At 55.9% G+C, this 21,693-nt stretch overlaps 1 protein-coding gene across 1 annotated transcript; it reads left to right on the top strand.

Annotated features, from left to right (window-relative positions):
- Positions 1-7,006: 7,006 nt before the first annotated feature.
- Positions 7,007-9,492, top strand: LOC141922186 (uncharacterized). The gene is made up of 3 exons (XM_074821327.1): positions 7,007-7,256; positions 8,532-8,716; positions 9,256-9,492. Exons 1-3 carry the CDS (start codon positions 7,007-7,009, stop codon positions 9,490-9,492), a joined length of 672 nt encoding a protein of 223 aa, XP_074677428.1.
- The last annotated feature ends 12,201 nt before the right edge of the window (positions 9,493-21,693 follow it).

A 21,693-nucleotide genomic window follows, 5' to 3' on the forward strand; every position in this document is an offset into this window, starting at 1 on the left:
CAAAATGCTAATTTGAAAGTTGGCTGCGAGCGCCGTCTGCCTATTTTGACTAAAATATTATTTTGCTTTATTGTGCGTTGTTTGTAGCTCCAGGGGCATTTCCCCTTGCAAACCAAAAGGGAAATAGGAAAAAAAAAAGAAAAAAAAAGGCAAAAAAGAAGAAAAAAACCCCAACATTTATCAAAAGCTGGCCGGGGAGGAGAGCGGCGCCCTGTTTTGCGTAGAAATGGCATTTTTAGGCCTTCCAGTAAAATTAGAGGCGTTATCAGTTTCTTTTCGGGGATGGACAGTTTATCATTCATCTCTGGAAGGAAAATAGAAGAAATAATTTGCTTTTATTCTGATTGTTTGGCAGAGCGGTGAGGGACGGAGGCTGCTGCTCCCCACGGGTGTTTTTCCCCGCTGTGTTCCCCATCTCCTTGCCCCCCATCACTCTTTCACCCCCATCTCCGCTTCGGGGGGCAAAATCAAACCTCTGGGCTTTATCCACCGGATCCCACACGGAAAATCAACCATGGGCTCCATTTGATCTCCGGTCAGGATTGAGAGCATCAATCTATTTACATTATTACCTTTTCTAAAAGTCAATCAATAGATAATAAGGTGGGAATAATGGCCAGGAGTTAAAAACCCCCATTCAGGGCCGAGGATTAGGTTTATTGAAGGGCAATTGCTTCGAAATCGTTTCAATCCGGCGTTAGCTATGCCACGATTCACTCGTTGGCTTACCCACAAGGCTGCCGGCCGCCCCCAAATGACACATTTCTCATGCAAACCCCACGCTGGCCCCCCCCAAAGCTGTTTGCACAGCAAACTGCAATTGTATGGGAGATTAACGGGGCTTTGCGGGGCTGGGGGGGAGGCCAGCAAGCCTTGTTGACAAATAAGGGTGGAAATCCGTTGCCATCAATTCCGCGGGTGCCTCCGGATTTGGCAATGACACTGCTTTTGACTTTCCTGGCTGGGCAGATGGATGGGGGGGGGGGGTTAACTCACTCCCAGATTTGGGGGGCAGATGGTTGCACAAAAAAAAGGGGGATCAGAGAGATGCTGGTGGCCCTGGGGATGCTGCAAACCCCCCGCTATGGGTCCAGCCAGGGGGAAATTGGAGGATGGGGCATGTTTGGAAATTGGGGAAATCAGAGGATGGGGCATGTTTGGAAATTGGGGAAATTGGAAGATGGGGCTCATTTGGAATTTGGGGAAATTGGAGAATGGACCATGTTTGGAATTTGGGGAAATCGGAGGTGGGGCACATTTGGAATTTGGGGAAATCAGAGGTGGGGCACATTTGGAAATTGGAGAAATCAGAGGATGGGGCACATTTGGAATTTGGGGAAATCGGAGGTGGGGCACGTTTGGAAATTGGGGAAATCAGAGGATGGAGCTGTCATGGGGCACGTTTGGCCCCGCTGCCCTGTAACCAGCGCATGGAGCAGGACAAACCTCAACCTCCCCATCGCCCCTGCTTGATGCTGCCCCTTGGTCTGGCGAGGACAGGCAGGGCCTTACGGCACTGCCCAGGGATGTGCCCTTTTAGGGTTGATTAGTGGGGTTTTGGGGGCTGGTTGGAGCCCACCTGTGTTCTCCCGGGTAGCGATGGGCTGGATTGGGGCAGCTTCGCCCTGGGATCGGCCCCGGCTGAGGTGCTGCGGATGGAGACATCCCCGGCAGAGTCCACGCGGCTCAGCTCGAGCGCAGGGGCAGATTTCAGCCCCTCAAAACACCGCTGCTGCGGGGCCGACCGGGGTGGTGACGCTGTCCTTGGCCTGCCCTCGGCTCGCTGCAGGCGCGGTGGGACTGTGCTGGCCTTCCTCCTGGAGGTGGCCCTTGTCATCGCCCAAAAGCTCGGCCAGAGCTTGTGTGGCTGGTGGTGACAGCGTGAGTGGAGAGGAGACAGGTCGTCACCCTCCACCGGGATCCCCTTTATCCACGTAGTGTCTTGGGAGAAACACCGCAGCCCTGGGGTGTCCCATCCCAGTACATCCCATCCCAGTGTGTCCCATCCCAGTACATCCCATCCCAGTACATCCCATCCCAGTGTGTCCCATCCCAGTGTGTCCCATCCCAGTATGTCCCATCCCATTGTGTCCCATCCCAGTATGTCTCATCCCATTGTGTCCCATCCCAGTATGTCCCATCCCATCCTGTCCCATCCCAGGGTGTCTCATCCCAGGGTGTCTCATCCCAGCATGTCCCATCCCAGTATGTCCCATCCCATTGTGTCCCATCCCAGTATGTCTCATCCCATTGTGTCCCATCCCAGTATGTCTCATCCCATCGTGTCCCATGCCAGTATGTCCCATCCCAATGTGTCCCACCCCAATACATCCCATCCTGGTGTGTCCCATCCTGCTCTGTCCCAGCCTTGGGGTGTCCAAGCCTGGGTTGTCCCATCCTGGTGTCCCTCCCACCCTGGTATTTCACCCTCAGTGTCCCTTCCCAGTGTCTCCCACCCCAGTGTTTCCCATCCCAGTGTCCCCCATCCCGCTGTCCCATCCCAGTGTGTCCCACTCCAGTGTCCCCCACCCCATGGTCCCAGCCCAGTGTATCGCACCCCTGTGTGTCCCATCCCACTGTCCCATCCCAGTGTCCCCCAGATTGGTGTCCCCCAGCCCACAATACCAGTCTGGTGTCCCCCACCCTGGTGTGTCCCCCACCCCGCTGTCCCCTATCCTGGCATCCCCCACCCCAGCTGTGTCCCCCCCAGTGTCCCCCACCCTGGGTGTCCCCCATCCCGCTGTCCCATCCCAGTGTGTCCCACCCCAGTGTCCCCCACCCCGCTGTCCCCCATCCCGGTGTCCCCCACCCCGCTGTGTGTCCCCCCCTCCCCCCGCCGTGTCCCCCCCCGCGGTCCCAGCCGGTGACGCAGCCGCGGGCGCAGCGCGGTCGGGCAGTGGCCTCTGGTGGTCAGCGCGGGAACGGCCCCTCCGGGACCCCCTCGCCAGGACCCCCCGGGACCCCCCCCGGACGCCCCGGCATCCCCCTGAGACCCCCCGGACCCCCCGGCACTCCCCTGAGACCCCGCTGGGACCCTCCCGGGACACTTCTGGGACCCCCCGGCACCCCACTGGGACCCCCCCAGGACCCCCCCGGCCCCCGCTGAGACCCCGCTGGGACCCGCCCGGGACCCTCCTGGGACCCCCCAGGAGCCCCCTGAGACCCCGCTGGGACACCCCGGGACCCCGCCGGGGTACCTCCCATCTGGGATCCTCATTAACTGGGAGCCTTCTAACTGGGATGCTTGCTAACTGGTATCCCTGATAACTGGGATCTCTGGTGAGTAGCGATATGCTCAGTAGGATCTACGCTCACTGGCATCCCCACTAATTAGCAGCCTGCTAATTGGGATGTTTGGTAATGGGGGACCCTCTTTAACTGGCAACCTGCTGACTGGAATTGTGCTAACTGGGATGCCTGTTAACTGGGATCCCTGCTAAATGGGATACTTGCTAACTGGGATTCCCCACTGGCTAACTGGGACCCTGCTGACTGGGGTCACCACTAACTGGGATACTCGCTAACTGGGATGCCTGCTACTGGGAATGCTCACTAACTGGGATGCTCACCGAGTGGGAACCTCACTCACTGGGATCCTGCTAATTGGGATACTCACTAACTGCGATGCCCAGTAACTGGGATGCCTGCTACTAGGGATGCTCACCAACTGGGATGCTCACCAACTGGGACCTTTCTCACTGGAATGCTCACTAAGTAGAAAACCCAGTAACTGGGATGCCTGATACTGTGGATGCTCGCTAACTGGGATGCTCAACAACTGGGAAACTCACTCACTGGGATCTTACTCACTGGAATACTCACTAACTGGAAAGCCCAGTAACTGGGATGCCCACCAGCTGGGATGCCTGTTAACTGGTATACTCACTCTCAGTGGCACTTGCTAACTGGGATCCCACTAACTGGGATGCTCCCAGGTCTGTGTGGGTCAGAGATGCTCGGCACTTCGGATGCCTTTAGGAATCAGTCCCAGATGCTCCGAGCAGCAGATTTTTTTTCTGGAAGTGGCTGTTTTGTCACCACCAGTATCCGAAAGAGCTCTGGTACGGAGCAGAGCAGGGCAGGATTTGTCCTTAGTCACCAACCCCACAAGCCACAGCTCTAAAAAGCCATGAAACAGAAATAAGGAAGATTATGGAAAAACCCCACCAGTTTTCCTTCAGGAGCATGGAAAGGTGCAAAACCTTTAAGGAAGACATATCCCTTCTGCTTCCATTCTTGATTTCTATCATTCATTCGTCTGCTGGGGGAGGACCCGTCCCAGCCCGGGGGGACCCATCCCAGCGCTGAGCCACCCAGCTCTGCTGCAGGACCCCCCCCAGTCCAGGGCACAGCGTATTTTAGCCCGTATCATACAGCCACAGATGTCATTATTTGCAAAAACTCCTCTGCTGAAGCTCTCAATCCCCAAGAGTTTCTGGGCAAGGAGTTCCCAGGGTCAACCACTCGCAGGGTTTTAAAAAAAGATATTTTTCTCTTTTTTTTTTTTCTGCCTTTGCCCTCCCAGCAGTGGCAGTGACCTGTGCAGGTGTGAATCCTGCTTGAGAAATCCTCCCTAGAGCTGGGTCAAGTCTATCGAGAGAAGAAGCGGAGCCGCATATCTTAGGATGCTTAAGGGAGGGCTGCGCTCTGCGTCCCAAATCCGGGTGGCGAGACCTTTAATAACAAGAAAGGAAGAGTGGATTTAATCGGGGGGGTCTACAATTCAGATAAAATGATCCACAGGACCGAGGGTCAGGCCTGGATCCTCCTCAGCCACTTGATGGCAGCCGGTGTCTAAACACTTTGCTTTTTTTCCCAATAATTTCAGCGGAATTGGTAGAAAATACCTCTTTTCCCTGTAAATTGTGGGTGTCCGTAGCCCCCCCAGCCCCCAGCCCAGGACCGGCATGGCATATCGACAAGATGCAAAGGGATTTTGTGGGTGAAGGGCTCCGAAAGCTGGGACGGACGGACAGACAACGGCCAGACAGAGGGATGCTGCAGGACTAGGGATGGACACAAGACCAAGGGGGGGCCCTGGGGTCACCCGGGAGGCTGTCCGGGGCCAGGGGGGTGACCCTGGAGACCCCACTCCTCTGCAGACTGACAATCCACACCCTGCCCAGACAGCCAGGCCGCGGGTTAATGAGCAGCATTGTTATTAATTAGCTCAGGAGCCGGAGCCCCGGGGCAATTCTGGCTCAAAATTAGGCAGGAGCCACCCCCGGGTTCAGGTCCCTGTTCTGGAGCCGGACCTGGTGAGAGGAGACGCTCGGTTTGAGGGCAGCGACCCCCCCAATTCCAGCCCTGCCGTGCTCCTTGCTTGCACAGCCTCACCCCCCCAAATTATTACACCCCCGCCTCCATCTCTCCAGGACAGGATTTTCCCACCTGGCTCTCCCGAAGCATCACCAGCATCCCCATTTTGGTCCCGTATCATCCAGATCCCAGCCCCGTGGATGCTCTTAGCCCCCCATCCAGCCCCAGGGGTGCTGGGCACCCCCCATTCTGCGTGCCGGTGCCGTGTGTGTGTGTGTTTGCTGAGCTCCATCAAACAGAGAGAGAGGGAAAAGGGAATAAAAAAAGGGAAAGCCCCTCGTAACCAAACACACCCGAGCCCCCACAGGGGCCTCCTGCCTTTTTATCTCGGCCTTTTCAAGATTGTAATTAAGAACTAATAACGCCAAATCTGCCGCCCTTTCATCTCTGCCCCCCCCCCCAAAAAAAGGGCCTTTATTTGCCCCCACCGCAGTAGCTGCGGGGTGATACCCCCCGTGATAAGCTGGGGAGCACGGCATCGCCGCCAGCACGGTGCCCACCGTGGGCTTTTTATGGTTTTTCTTGAAAAATCACCCCTCGGGGGGGCCTTCACCCACTGGTACCGGTGGCTGGGATGTGCCCCAGTACCATGGAGCTGGGGGGGGTCCCTGTCCCCTGTCCCCAGCCCCGTCCCTGAGGTGGCCACGCAGCTGCAGAGCGGAGGATGCTCCTCACCGGGGCAGAGCCCCGTAATGACTTTTTCAGCGCCGCCGCGATCCTCGGGGCTTATTTTTCCCAGTTTGGAGGCTGCACACGCGTGTGCTGGGTCCTGGGGTACCTCGTGAAAGCTGAGCAAGGGGGGCTGCTGTGGTGCAGATGTGGGCTCCGACCCCCCAACTCCCCCGCGCCCCATTTCCTCCCCAATAAACCCCCCGAGCCCCGGTGGAGTCCTTTGACCGGGGCTCGCTCCCCTGCCGCGCCGGGCCCGAGGTGTGACTTTTCCCAGCTCATTAGGAAAAGCCGCGCGATTTTAAGGATCTCAGACCCTAATGACCATCTGAATCCCATCAGCCGAGAGGGGTGAGCTGGGGGGGCGGTGCAGAGACAGCCCCCCCACCCCCCCCCGCCACTGCCTCTCCAAGCATCCCCGGTCCTGTCCCTTCACCTCACTGGCCCGGGGTATATTATGCCCCCCCAAAAGCAGCTGTGCAGGGGGGTGCATGCACGAATTCAGAGTATCAAGGCAGACCCCGAGCACCCCCGGGGGGGCTTTGGTGGCCTTGGGATGACACTGTCTGTCTCTGGACACCTGGATCCTCCTGCCTGAGTATTTCAGGGCCAAAGTCACCCTGAGAGGGGACGGGGGGGATGGGGGGACGGGGGGACGGGAAAGGGGGTGTCTCCACCTTGGAGGTGGACACACGGGGGTCTGCACTCCAGGGGCAGGGACACATGGGGGGGACACCCCCCAGTCGAGTGCAGGGGGACATGGTGGGGGGGGGACGGTCACACACAGCTCCGTAGAGGGCAGGAGGACACGGAGGGGACACGGGACCCCCCGGGCAGGTCACAGGGCGATGCCATCGATCCCCGCCCGCCCCATCCCGTCCCCCCCCGCCCCCCCGCGGTCTCCTCGGGAGGGCCCAGAGTCCCCGCGGAGGGGCCGGTCGGGGCGGGGGGGGGGGGGGGGGTGCGGTCGGGGCTGTCGTATAAAACCGGGCGACACGATCCCGAGCAAGACCCCGCCATGCCGGCCCCGGCCCCGCCGCCCCCCGCCCGGCCCGGCCAGACCTTCACCATCGCGGCGCTGCTGGGACGCGCCTCCCCCCCCCTCCATCATCCGCCGCCGCTCTGGGGACCCCCCCCCTGGGGACCCCCCCCGGCTCCTGCCGCCGCCGCCGCCAGGGTCCTGCCGCCGCCGCCCGCCGTCCCCCAGCCGCTCTGCCCCGGCTGCTGCGGGGGCCCCCCCGGCTGGGCCACCAGCCTGGGGGCAACAGGTACCGCCGTCCCCTCCTCCCCGGACACCCCGCACCGGGACCCCCCCGCCGCCTCTCCCGAGGGGACACCCCCAAATGGGGACCTTCTTCCAGCTCCCCAAGGGGGTACCCCACTCAAGAGGACCTCTTCTAGGGGGACCCCAGTTCACCTCTCCCATGGGGACACCCCCAAATGGGGACTTCTGGCTTCCCAAGGGGGGGACCCTGCTCGAGGGGACCTCTTCCAGGGGGACCCCTCTCCACCTCTTCCAGGGGACACCCCCAAATGGGGACCACCTTCCAGCTTCCCAAGGGGAGACCCCTCCAAAGGGGATCTCTTCTAGGAGGACCCCAGTTCACCTCTCCCATGGGGACACCCCCAAAATGGGGACCTCCTTCTGGCTCCCCAAGGGGGGACCTTTTGCCACCTCTGCAAATGAGGGGACCCTTCTCAAAGGGACCTCTCCCAGAGTCACTCTTGTACACGTCTCCCATGGGGACACCCCCAAATGGGGACCTCTTTCCATCTCTTCGATGCAGGGGGGGGCACCCTTGGCTACCTCTCCTGGGGGACCCCTCTCAAGGGGACCTCTTCCAGTGAGGCCCCTGCCCACTTCTCCCATGGGGATGTCTCCAAATGGGGAACTGAATCCCCCACTCCCATGGGGGGGACATCTCCCAATGGTGATCTCCTTCCACCTCCTCAAGGGGACCCCCTCCAAAGGGGATCTCTTCCAGGGGGACCCATGCCCACCTCTCTTGAGACACCCCCCCCTCCTAAATGGGGGACCTCCTTTCATCTCTGCAAGGGGGGGCCCTTGGCCACCTCTCCAAATGGAGGCCCTCTCTCCCAGGGGGACCTCTCTGATGGGGGACCCGCATCTACCTCTCCCTGGGAGATGTCTCCAAATGGGGCACCTCCTCCTCCTCCCAAGGGGATCTCTCCAACAAGGACCCTCTTCTGCCCCTCCAAATGGGACCCTCTGGCCTCTCTCAGGGGGACATCTGCAAATGGGGGAGCTCTTTCCACCTCTTCATGGGGACCCCCTCCAAACAGGTTCTCTCCCAAGAGGGACCTATATCCGCCTCTCCAAGGAGATCCTCTGCAAATGGGGGACCCTCTCCCATCTCTTCAAATGGGGGATCCCCTCCAAAGAGACACTTTTTATCTCTTTAAAGGGGACACCTCCAAATGAGAAGATCCCTTCTGCCTCTCCAGGAGGGGACCCCACTCTAAAGGGGACCCCTCCAAGGGCTCCTCTCCACCCTGACCTCTCTTCTCTCTCTCACTTCCAGGCTTCCTGATCTCCAAGGGCCGCTTCCCTGTCTTCAAAGCCAAGGTTGGCAAAGCTAAGCGAGTCCGGACTATCTTCACCAGCGACCAGCTGGCCCGGCTGGAGAAGGAGTTTGCACGGCAGCAGTACATGGTGGGCACAGAACGGTGCCTGCTCGCCTCCTCCCTGCACCTCACTGAAGAGCAGGTAAGACCCACCACACTCCATCTCCACCTGCCCCCACCAACAGGGCCAGGAAGGCCACAAAATCTCGGTGTCAATGGGTGGGACCTCGGTCATGTCCCTTAACCCCAGGGCAGGAGCTGTGTTGGGGTAGTAACTGCAAATAGTTAAAAGGGTGGAGGATCACAGATGGGGAAACTGAGTCACAAAGTGGCGGTTCTAAGGCCACGTGGAGGGGTTGAACTCATGTCTGGCTTAAAGCTGGATTTTCTCCACCACTGGCAGGTCCCAGCTCAGCTCCTGGGTTGCAGGGGACGGTTTTTCATCTCGCTGAGAACGGTCAGTGTGAGGTTAATGGTTGGACTAGATGATCTTCAAGGTCTTTTCCAACCATGATGATTCTGGGATTCTGTAATCTGTCCTGGCCAGCTGGGGAATATCTGAGGCTGTGGGCACCGAAGGGTTTGTGGAGTGTCTGGGTACCGTCTGAGCCACAGGGGTTTAGCCAGATCACGGTCCATGGAGAAGTCAGGTTTGAAAGCCAAGCTTTACCTCTTCCTAAGGTGAAAGTCTGGTTCCAAAACCGGAGGATCAAGTGGAGGAAGCAAAGCCTGGAACAGCAACAAGCCAAACTGGCCAAAATGGGTTTGGCCACCTCGCAGAGGAGCCCCGACTCGCAGAGCCACCACGGCGAGGAGGACAAGGACTTCCCAGTGGAGTTGGAGGACGGCGGGGAGGACACGGCCTCCTCCCCCGGCTCGGGGGCAGCACCTGAACAGACTGTGGCAAAAAGCTGCTGAATCGCCCCTTCGGGCCACTTTTCCTTGTGTATTATATGAGTGTATCATAGCTGGCAACGAGCGTATCTAATATATACAGGGCACCAATTATTTTTGCAGTGCAAAAATAAATTATTTATGCAACTCTCAGGCTCATCTTTCCGGAGGAGGAGGAGGAGGAACACCACATGCCTGCAGTGGCAGCAAGCGTTCAGTGGGGGCTTGTTCATGAGAGCAAGCCCTGGAGGTTTGGGGGAGTGGGGGACCACCTGCACAGCCCCTCCAAAATTAGCCCCATAGCCAGTGGGTGCTGATACCTCCTTGTGCTCTAAAATAGCTTGCGGGGGGACACAGAGCCCAGGTCCTTGTAGAGCACCTCCATCTCGTTGTCCCAACCCAGTGATGGCATCTTGCTCTCTGGGGATTTTGGAGCCAGGAAAGTAGGGAAAACCCCCCTGGAGAGCAGAGCTGGGGGTGGCTTTGTGAGCTGGGCACCTGGGGTGCCATCTCAGCTGGGCAAGGATTAGCCAGGTTTTCATTTTAATTGCTTGGCCCTGCTTAGGTGGATGTAGAGGTTTAAAATCCAGCAGGTTTGGGCTGGATGCTGGCCTGGGGGTGAGCGAAGGGTGGGCTCCGTGGGGAGCTTCACGCCAGGGATGTCTGGGCAGCACCAGCTCCTGCCACTGTCTGTGCTGGGCTTGGGGCTGGAGGAAGAAAAGAGCCAGGTTTATCTGAGCAGGGGTGAAACCTGATGCAAGGCAAGGGGATGAGGTAAAGAGAAGGGGATGAGGTAAAGAGAAGGGGATGAGGTAAAGAAGGGGGGACAATTAAGAAAGGGATGGTGCAAAGACAAGGGGACAGTGCAAGGAGAAGGGGGCTGATGCAAGGAGAGGGGATGAGGCAGAGAGAAGGGGATAGTGTAAGGAAAAGGGGGATGATGGAAGGAAAAGGGGATGCAAGGAGATGGGGATGAGGCAAAGAGAAGGGGACAATGCAAGGAGAAGGGGGATGATGGAAGGAGAGGGGGGACAATTAAGAAAGGGATGGTGCAAGGAGAAGGAGGATGCAAGGAGAAAGGGCGTGATGCAAGGAGAGGGGATGAGGCAAAGAGAAGGGGACAATGCAAGGAGAAGGGGGATGATGGAAGGAGAGGGGGGACAATTAAGAAAGGGATGGTGCAAGGAGAAGGAGGATGCAAGGAGAAAGGGCGTGATGCAAGGAGAGGGGATGAGGCAAAGAGAAGGGGATAATGCAAGGAGAGGGGACAGTGTAAGGAGAAGGAGATGATGCCAAGAGAGGGGGCAACACCAGGACAAAGGGATGGGGCGTACAGAGGGGCAATAATCTCAGGAGAGGGAGACGGTGCAAGGAGAAAGGGACAATATATAAAGGGGACGATGCAAGAAGGGGATGCTGTGAGGAGAGGGGGACAATGCAAGGGAAAGGGGGATGCTGCAAGGAAAAGGGGACAGTGCAAGAAGGGGACAGTGCCAGGAGAAGGGGCCGATGTGACGGAAGCTGCCCTTTGTTCCAGCTGTTTCCAGAGCCGGGATTAGCCAGCCCGTCTCAAAGAGCCCAAACTGTGCTAATGTCTCCCCAGGTCTGCTGAGAGCCCAGGCTGCGCCGGTGGGTTTAACCCACTAATCTCGCATGCCGGTGGGTTTATTGCAATCACCCCCGAGACAACAGGGCTTATGGGGGATGTTTTAATATCGCCCGGCCAGGGGCCAAGCTGATTGAGAGAGTTAAGTTGTTCTCAGGACACATTTAATCCCCTGGGATCTGGCAGCGCTCAGCCTCGGGCAGGATTGGGCCTTTTCCACCATGCCGGGCTGGGATGCTCCTGCGGGGTCTGCCCGGCTCAGACCCCTCTGCAGCCAGTGTCCGACCAGGGAAATGACTTTAATTAAAACTCCTGGACTTGATTGAGTTTTTCGAAAAGTGACTTATATATAAGATGAATTAAACTAAGTCCATCAGAGTTTTTCAAAAAGTGACTTATATAAGATGAATTAAATCATGTCCATCTCTCTGGCACCTTGGGCTTTGACCAGGAGGCTTTACTCATGGTGGGTTATAATCCTTGAGGGGGTGGCTGGCCCCTGGGGGTTCACAGGACTCAGGATGCCTGTGTCCCCTTTCCTACCTGACAGGGGAAAGGGGGTTGCTGGGAAAGGCCATCCCCTGTCTTCCACCCAGTGAATAACCTGTTTGCAGGTTCCTTAGGGTGGGGAAGGGAGCGTATCTGCAGGACAAAGCAGCCAATTAATGCCCCAGTGGGGATGAGAAGAGCCAAACGCCCAGGTCTGACCCTGATAATGGGATGGAGTTGCTGGTTTGTGGAAAAGCCGGATTCAGCTGGGTCATTTTATGCCCTGCCAAGCCCCTGCCAGCCCTGGCATCCTGGAAAGGGGGTAGAAATGCAGCTTCCTTCTCCCATCAGAGACATCTCCCTCGGCAGTCCGGGGAGGAGGTTGTGCAGCTCAGCCCAACTCCTGGCAGCTCAACCGGAGCACATGGCTTGGGATCAAACCCAGGCGCAGCGATTTGGCACCATGGAAAATAAGGGAGAGCGATGCTCCAAGAGCTTGGCAAGGTCCTGGGCTGGATCAGCCCACCTGGGACAGAACCTTGGCTCCTCTCATCCCCCAGGAAAGTCTGTGCAGAATAAGATCTGTGTCTCCTTACTCAAACCCCCAAATCCCTCTAGTCCCTTCCCAATCCTGTGTATCACATTGTTCTCTTAAAGACGCTGTTTTTTTTCACCTGTCTGCAAAAAAACGACTTGGCTTTCAGTGACAGATAATTATAAGGAAGTGAGAATTAAGCAGCGTTATTAAGAGGATAAAGGTTATCTGCTAAAGATGCAGTGCTGAGCCTTCCCCAGTAAATCTCCCACTCTGTAGATAAGTAGGTGGCTTGTAAGACAGGTAGGTTGTGAGACGGGTGGGTGGATGTATTAGGGTGGACTGCTCGCCCAGAGGAACAGCCTGGCTGCTGTACGGATAAAATGGATGAGTGGATGCTGGGGGTGAACCCGGTGCACTGGGGAATAGGTGCAAATGGGTGGCGGGGTAAATGGGATGGGATTGGAGATGGATGGAGAGATAGAAGAAGGGATAACCGGGTGAAGCTGTAGCATACAGCTCCTCCGTGCCCCCCTCCCCGCTCTCCTTCCTGCCAGGATTATTCCTGCTGAGCACATGGCGACGGACACGGTTTGTTTGCACGAGTCGCGTTTACTCAGGACGGCAGAAGTTTGCAGCATGAGATATTGGGATGCTGGAGCAGCAGGACCCCTCTGGCCCCCCAATCCCCGTGACCCAGCCACTTTCCCAGGAGCCTTTGGCATCCCTTCCCCAAGCTGGGAGCCCCTTTCTCCTCAGCTGATTGCCCCCTCACGCTCTCTTTTTTTTCAGGGGGGTTGCTAAATGGGATTACCGTGTGTCGAGGACGGGTCGGGGTGCTGGGGAGGGCAACCTGCCGATGGCAGAGGTTCAAGGCAAAGCCCAACCCGAGGTGGGATGTGGGGCGCCGGGGTCGGCTGTGCATGTTTCCAGGCTCCGTCTCATCATGTAATCTTGTTAAATGGTCAGGGAGCATTTCCCCCTGCTTTTCCCTCCCCTTTAATTCCCGATTGAAACATCAAATAAGTTTCCCGAGGCTGCCAGGCAGCTCCAACGGCTCCATGCTGCCTGGTTTCAGTGGAAATAAAAAAAAAAAAAAAAAAGACATCACGAGCAATGGGAGGAAACGCCACAACATCCCATCTTTTGTAGTCTTTCTGGGATGAATTTACCCCAAGCTGCCTTGCTCAGCCAAAGAGCAAAAGCACCGATTCTTTGCATAAAACTCTCAGCTGGAAGTAGCTCCTGGATGCATGAAAATAAGGGTGAAACGAGATGACCTGGCTGGAAATACAGGGAGAAAACCAGGCTACTGAGACCCCTCATTATGGGGTAAGCATTGCAGTGGCCAAAATCTCTGGGTTTAAAGATCTTGAGTTTAAAAGGTTATTTATCCTGCAACAAGAAACACAGGGCTGTGGAGCAGGACTACATGCTGAGCACTGTCAGAGTGAGACCCAGCAGCCCCGTTCCCAAATCCTGCGTAGGGCTGTGCGGGGAGGTTCGGGGTCTGGTAAGGGAACAGCATCAGCCCCGGTCTGGGTTGGCCACGGGGCACAGCAGCTCTGAAATGGCTGCTGGTGCCACCCCACTGGCTCCCCTGCTCCTTCCTCACCTCCCATCCCAGTCTCAAAAATGGGAAGACTTTGGGGGGGGGGGGGGGGGGGGGGGGAATCCCTCCCCGGCTCTGCTCCTAGCCACGCACATGGCAGGGTCTGCCAGAAACCACTTTGCTTCATTTTGGTGAGACAAAATGTTGGGTAAAAGAGAAAAAATGATGAAAATTGCACCAATTTCCCCTTTGCAAATGGTTTGTGGCACGAAATCCCTCAGCTTTTTGGCACTGGCAACACAGCACGGTTGGGCGGGGGATGTACAGGGGGCCCTGGCACCAGAGACCCTCTGCAATGGTGTGATTTTATTTTAAAAAGTTGATTAGATCATTAAATCAAGAAAGCCCTGATGGTGTAGGATGAATAAGGGGATCTCGCCGGGAGGTGTGGGACTGGCAGTCAGGTAAAATGCTTCCCAGCTCTGCTAAAACCTCCTCCTGGGCCTGAGGCTGTGACGCTCTTGTGCCTCAGTTTCCCCAGCTGCAGGAGGGGGAAATAAAGCCTTGGGCATGCACAGTAACAGCTCCTGCTCAGCACCCCTGCTGAGAGCCGAGCCGGATCCGACCCTTGCTCTTCCCCATCCTTCCCCCACTCCATCTCTATTGATTTAATAAGATGGAGAGGAATTAACGGGGCCGGAGCATTGGAATAATGAAAGATGAACAAAGGGGCAGCGCTAGCAAAGATGCTGCCAGCTTTTAATGATGAGGCCGGGCAGATCCCCTGCTAGCTGTCCCTTTGGGGTGGCGATTAAGAACATACTGTTATTGTTAAGGCAGAGAGATAAATCCCTGCACCGTTTCTGATGTGATCAGCCGGGGCTTCTCCCTACAATTTGTGATCCTATTGTGGCCGGTGTTTGCCCTGGGCAAGGAGAGTCTGGGAACCACTTATGAACCATCCTTTGGTCATTAGTCTCCTCATTAGGAGAGAACAATGTGGGAGAAAAAAGATAATTGAAGGGAGCAGCGGGCTGATCTTGCACTCAGGCCTGTACCAGGGCTGCCTCAATGCTTAGTTTATAATTCCCAATTAATTTTGAATGTATGGTTTTGGGATGCTCTTAATACCCACGATTGCAACCCCTGTGAAGGTGTTCAGGTCTGTGCTCAGCGGGAGGACCAGGGAGCATCCTCCGAGGCCTTGTGAGAGGGTATTAACTTATTTTTTGGGGTCACCCAGGCTTTGCTGTCAGCTGGGTGTAGCCCCATCGTCGATTCCACTCGTGGACCCAACCCACGCTGTATTTGGGGGGACCCCAGGCAGGCGGCCGGGCCCCCAGCACCCGGGAAGGGTGAGGGTGGTGGGATGCAGCAGGTCTCGTTCCCTCATTTCACATCTGGCTGAGATCTGAGGCCAGATGTGACACCACACCGAAGGGTGTGACATCGAGGAACAGCCTCGCTTGGACAACATCTCCTCATCGAAGGGCTGGGGCAGAATCGGGCCCTGCTGAGCCTCACTGCAGCATGGGCTTAATTCTGATCTTGCCTGGAAATACCAACCTGGGTGATAAATCATAGGAAAGTCCTGAGACTGTGGGGGAAGAGGTGCTTTGCCCCATAAACTTGACAGTGGAGGAGCAGGTCCTGTCCCCATCCCCAAGGCCACCCTGCCCGGCTGGGTGCAGGGCTCCCTGCCCTGGGGAGGAGGGGGAAGAGCCGCAATTCCTCAGGATGCTTGATATTATCAAGTGCTAATGAGACCTGGATGGGATTGAGGTGCTTTGCGGGCCATTAGCCCAAATTAACCTGACAATGCAGCCGGGGCCGGTGTCTGAAGGGCGGCTGGGGTGTGTATTGGCTGTCTGGGGCTGGGGGGAGAGAAGGATGCTGCTCTCTGCCTTCCCCCGCTGCCCGCACCCCTCAGCAAGGGCCCTGCATTTTCCAGGGTTAGTTTTCCATCGCACAAACATGTCGAACGGGCTCCCCGAGAGGTTTGACAAGCAAGAGGTGGAATAAGGTGGTAGGGATGGGGAGGATGGGGGCAGCCTCCTCTGCAGGCCCGCGGTTGGGGTAACATTCTTGGAGGAAAGTCGTATGTTCCCCACGTCCTCGTGTCCATCCCAGTGCTTGGGCAGTGGAGCAAACTGGGGAGCACTCAGCTGGAAGGTAACTGTGATCTCAAGAGAAGCCTTTTCCCCGGAGCTGGTGGCCATTCCTGTGCCGGGCTCTTGCAGGGGGATGTAGGGGGTTGGCTGTGCTCTTGCCACCCACAACCGGGGCTCCCGTTGCTGTGTAACACCCTCAAAGTGCAGACAGTGCCATCGCTCCTGTGCTCACCCCAGTTTGGGTCCGTTACTGGGAGCTTGCAAGGTGCCGAGGATCCCCAAGGCAAAGCCACCTGTGGCCGGATCCTGCTGCAAAGAGGAAAGAGGGGGTTTGCCAGGAGCAATCGAGACCAGCACCTCGTTCTGCAGCTCCCCAGCACCTCCTTGAAGGTGGCAAAGCCAAGGCAGAGTGTCACCCCAGCACCCCTGAGTACTCCTGGAGCACGGACAGTAATTATCGTTAGCCTGAGTCATTTCTCCTTTCTAGACTTTATGATGAAGAAACACGCACCCATTATCCTTCGGGGAGAAACCCCATGCTTCTCTTTTCACAGTGAAGATGAATCCCCATTCCCCTCTCCCCATGGGATTCAGTGGGATCCAGTTTGGGAAGGGGCAAATCAGCAGCTCCAGGAGCCGCGTGATTTGAAGACATTCCTTGTTGCCTTTTTATTATTGGTTTATGAGTTATTATTTATTAATAGTATAGATTATCACAGGAGAAATGACTGCAGAAGTCTGACACAAGGCTAAACACTAAAGTTAGTGTTCAGCACCCCATTTTCAAGCCAATTTTGGTTTTTTAAGGAGTAAAAAGCTCGACCTCATGATTTCAGACTCCTTAGGTTGGCGGTGCTGGGCTAGTTATCCTAATGAGCACAAGCACACGCCTGTCTAATCAGCAACAGGAGCCCTGGGATCCATCTTCTCCCTAATGGGATGCGACTGAAAGGATGTTCTCGCTTGGAAAGATGTTTTCCCACTTGCAGAAGGACTCACGCCCCGGATTACAGATGCACAAAATCCCCGTCACGTTTTCGCGTGTGCTTGCTGTGGGTTTGGGGAAATTTCCGCCGCTTCTTTCGCCCGCTGGGATGGTTTTGCGGCTGGGAGAGGGATGGAAATGGAGCCAGGCTCTCCCCACCGATGGAGGCGAGGTGTGAAATTTCTCATGGGCAAACAAGTGAGAGCTGCGGGGTGCCCAGAAGAAGGGGGACAGAAAAGAAGAAGGGGGGGGGGGGGGGAAGCGGAGGAGGAGAGAAAGCAGCAGCCAGAGAGAAACAAAAATCCCCAAAGCAGCAACCTGGTTTGAAGAGTGGGGCGTTTTCTATGAGGGGATTGTAAAATGCACTCTCTCTTTCCCCTTTGCAGGGGGGAATAAGGGCCCCCACTCTATCTGATAGTCATTAGCATCAATTAGCCCCGTTTGAAGTAGGCATCATCTTTGTCTCTTTGCAAAAAAAGAAATAAAAAAACCTTTCAGGGAGCCCATAATAACATCTGGAGCAAGGAGAGGCTGAACTCAAGTTCCCCACTTTCATCTCTTGTCGAGGTACTTGGAATGTTAATGCAGCCTCATTCTTTAATGGAGTTATCAGGAAATGCTTTTCACCTCCTTCCCTTTGCTCAGGGGGGATGTTTACAAAGGGCTGGGGGCTTTTTTTGTTGTTTTGTTGTTGGGATTTTTTTTTTTTACCCCCCCCGAAACTCCCCCTCCTCTTTTATTTTCTATACTCTTGAAAAACAAAACTGGAATAAAATTAAAAAAAAAAAACCACCGCCACCAAATAAAAAAAAAAAAGAGGATCAGGCTCCATCCTTTCATCTCCCCTGCCCAGCTCCTGCAAAAGCCCCGTTTCTGGCAGCAATCGGGTGGGGATGGAGCCGGAGGTTCAACCTCATGTGGGCAGGGAGTGGCGGGGGGGTCTCTGAGCCCCCCGCTCCTCCTGGCTGCTGGGTGCTATATTTCCCAAGTCATTACCAGCGAGTGAAAATTTCCAGCTTTCGAACCGAAATGCATTAGCTGAGCACACAGTACTAATGGGAAACAGGACGCGTCATTAGGCAGCGGATTCGGCCAAGCGGGAGAAGCCGAAGGGAAAAGTCAACCGGTGCTTTTCCTGGTTGTCCGTCCGTCTGTCCGTCCGTCCCGCCAGCTGCATCCCACCGTAACCTCCCCGCTCCGCCGACGCTCGCCCATCCCAGCAACCGCAACGTAAAACCGCTCCCTTAACACCGGGAGCATCGCCAACCCCTCTTTCCACAGGAATGACAGTGGCTGTCACAATTTATTATAAAGAGGAAAAATAATTAAGAGATTTAACAGGCTTTTCATAAAACAAATCAACAACTTGCACAATGACACCCGTACTTGAATCCACACAACCTCTGTGCAAGCAAAGCCAGAAGCTGTGAATCTCTGCGGATTTTTTTTTTCTCAGTGGCAGCTTTTTTTTTTTATTTTTTGGGGGGGAGAGGCTTCGGCACTTGCCCAGCTTTGAACGTGTGATTTCAATTAAGCACATAGTTACACGGCGGCAGGATTGGGGCTGGCTGTTTGGATAAGGAGCAATAAAGCACCAGCTGTATTTATTCACTTATTTTGAAGCCGCTGTGGAAGACAGGATGCTAAACGGCAGGAAAAAAAAGTGTTTTAAAAGCAAACTTGAGGGACTCTTTTGTTTCCTGCCGGCATCCTCTTCCCCGAGGTCCCCGTAGCCATCTCCAGGGTGCTTCCTCACGAGCAGGATAATCCGGCTCATGCATTCCCATAATTTCCATTTGCTTTGAAACACTCAAAAATATAGCGATGCTCATTTATAACGAGGTTTATTTCTACAGATTGGGCAGTGAAAAGAAACTTGAAACGGCACAAATCCCTGATTTAAGGCAGGATTTACTGGATACGGAGAGCTAGCCCACGCGCGCGGAGATGGCACACGGAGATCTTTAATGCCGGGTTATCAAACCCGCGGGGGATTTTTGCGCCGCGTCTATTAACCTGGAGACTCCAAGATTTCTCGGCGTTTGTATAAACCCGAGTGAATTTTCAGTGTGACTTTGGTGCTGTGCGGAGATTTGCACAGGAGTGGTTGGGTCTGCTGAGGACCCTCACGTGAGGTGTTGCCCCTGCTTGGGTCCGGGGGGATCCCACGGGGATGGCACCCAAATTTCAGTCGGCTTTTAGCCCGTGTGAGCTCCTGATGTGTTTTTCCCATTTCCCAGCTATACACCCTCCGACACAGGCGGGCAGGTACACCCAGACACATTCCCTTTGGCACGGTGGCAGGATGGGTGCACTTGTGAGGCCTGGGGGGGGAGATGGGGGTGTCAGGGGGGGTTTGGGTGTCCATACGGGGGTCAGTGGGGTCAGGGTGGGGAGCTGTAGGGGTCTATGGGGGTGTCTGTGGTGGAAGGTGAGGGTGCCAGCAAGGTTGGGGCGGGGGGAAGGTGTAGTTGGCCGTGAGGAAGGGAGGAGGTGTCTGTGGAGGAAGGAACAAGTGTCCACGTGGGTGTTTGGAGTGCGTGTTGGTGTGGGTGTTGGTGTGGGTGTCCATGGGGAAGGAGGGGGTGTCAGTGGGGGGGGGCTGTGAGGAAGGAACTGGTGTCAGTGTGGGCATCTGTGGGGAAGAAACGGGTGTTGGTGCAGGGGTCCATGGGGAAGGAGTGTGGGTGTTCGTTCGGGTGTCTCTGAGGAAGGAGCAGGGGTGGGTGTGGGGGTCTGTGGGGAAGGAGTTTGGGTGTTGTTTTGGGTGTCTGTGAGGAAGCAGCAGGTGTCAGTGGGGGTCTGTGGGGAAGGAGCAGGTGTAGGTGTGGGGGTCTGTGAGGAAGGAGTTTGGGTGTTGTTTTGGGTGTCTGTGAGGAAGAAGCAGGTGTCAGCGTGGGGGTCGGTAAGGAAGGAGGGGGTGAAGGTGCAGGGGTCCATCAGAAAGGAGCCGGTATGGGTCCGTGGGTCCTTGGGTGTTGTTTTGGGTGTGTGTGAGGAAGAAGTGGGTGTCAGTGTGGCGGTCTGTGGGGAAGGAGCGGGTGTGGGTGAGGGGGTCCGTGGGGACAGAGCACAGGTGCCTGTGGGGGAAGATTCGGGTGCCGGGGTGGGTGTCAGTGGAGGTGCCAGTGGGGAAGGAGGGGGGGCGATGGAGGAGCTGGCGTGGAAGGAGGGGGGGCAGTGGGGAAGAAGGGGTGTCTGTGGGGATGCCGCTGCAGGTCGGGGGGGGGGTGGGGGAAGCCCCCCTCCGACCCCCCCCTCCCTCCCCGCCGCCGCTTTGCATAGGGAGCGCAGCTCATCCCAACCCCCCCCCCCCCCTCCCCGCTCCTTCCATATAAGCCGGCGGGGCCGGCGGCCCCCACAACACCCCGGCCATGCTGCGCAGCTCTCCGCGGCCCGGCCCGCCGCCGGCGCCCCCCAAGACCCCCTTCCACATCGAAGCTCTCCTCGCCCGGGACCCGCCGCGCCGCGGCCCCCCCGCCCCGCAGCCCCTGCGCTGCCCCGCCGCGGCACCGGCAACGGGCCCGGGCCCGGGGCTGCGGCCGCTGCCGGGCGGCTGGGGCTGGGGCTGGGGCTGGGGCGGTGCAGGTGAGCTGGGGGGGGGGGGTCGGGGGGGGTTTGGGGGGTTTTCCCACGCGTCACGGGTGGGGGGTGAGGTGGAGCGTTAGGACGGGGGGTATTGGGGACAAGGGGGGGGTGTGGGGACCTTCCAGCCGGGCGCTTCGCTGGCATCACCCGCACTGCAAAATTACGGGGTTTGGGTCACCAAAAATTGCCCTTTGTGGGTTTTTTTGTTGTTGTTTGTTTGTTTGTTTTGTTTGTTTGTTTGTTTTTCCGTTTCCCTACGGTTGTAGTTTCCTTTCCCGCGGCCTCTCGACCAGCCCCAAGCTGAAGAGTTGTCTTAGAGCTGTGGGAAATGAAGGAGGGAGAGGGAAGAGTTTCCTAATATTTTTTTCCCCTCCTGCAGTGATCGATAATTGATATTAGCTATTTACCCCCAACATGAAATGGGTGAAGCGAGACCCAGAGCACACGATTTCCATCCTTCAGGCTTGATTTAAGCCCAAGGTTTCAGGTCAGAGATCGTCCCCCCCGTGTCTACGTGTGCCCCCACCTGCATTTTGAGGGTGGCTCAGCACACACTGGCATTTATTTCTCTTTTCGTTGCACCGCAATGCCTGTGTTTTCATCATGCCTCCGAAAAACTGCCGTCATTTCCCAAAGCCTCAGCCCTTCAAGTAATTTCTCCACCATGCCAGCACCCCACTGCTGTTGTGTGGGGTCCCCCCCTTCTGTCTGTCTCTAATTTTGCTCTCCCTGGGACCGCTCGCAGAAATGTAAATGTTGAGCATTTCACAGCACCCGGCCTCAAAAACTTAGTATTTTTTAGTGCAGAAGCACCTAAGGAGACAGGTTTTTGTTGTTGATCTGTAGGTAAAATTTACACAGGGGTGCTAGATGATGCTGGCTAATCCATCAGGCTCTCTGTATTTTCACCGAGGAGCATTGTAACTTTCTATAAACAAAATTACAGATCGTTTGTTTTAACAAAGTGCCTCTGCTCAGCTTACTTTTCTTGAAATTCGAGTATCTTTTTAGCATTCAGAGCCTGATCTCGTTGTTGCCCAAGCAAAACCTGCAGCCGAGCACATATTTTACTTGATTTGATCCCGATAGCTACAATATCCAGATACCAGAAGTATTTGCCACTCTTGTTCTTTTTTTTAAATTAATTAGCATAACTATTTAATCTATCATTTCTTCTGTGAGACAGCATCTGCATAGTTGTGTGTTAATCTATGTGTTATATCAAATATACAGGTATGAAAATATAGTTAAACAATTTGCAAAGCTATTTCCACAAAGTATTTAATGTTTGAAATTACGCTTGAGATGATCCCAGTATTAAAATAGAAAAAAATGTGACAGGTGAAATTATTTTAATGA

The sequence above is a fragment of the Strix aluco genome, chromosome 4 (assembly GCF_031877795.1).
Source record: "Strix aluco isolate bStrAlu1 chromosome 4, bStrAlu1.hap1, whole genome shotgun sequence".
NCBI classification, from domain to species: Eukaryota; Metazoa; Chordata; class Aves; order Strigiformes; family Strigidae; genus Strix; species Strix aluco.

Coding starts and splice junctions, on each gene's coding strand:
- LOC141922186 (XM_074821327.1), top strand. CDS start 7,007: ATGCCGGCCCCGGCCCCGCCGCCCCCCGCCCGGCCCGGCCAGACCTTC. Junction 7,257..8,531: donor CACCAGCCTGGGGGCAACAG/GTACCGCCGTCC, acceptor TCTCACTTCCAG/GCTTCCTGATCTCCAAGGGC. Junction 8,717..9,255: donor TGCACCTCACTGAAGAGCAG/GTAAGACCCACC, acceptor CCTCTTCCTAAG/GTGAAAGTCTGGTTCCAAAA.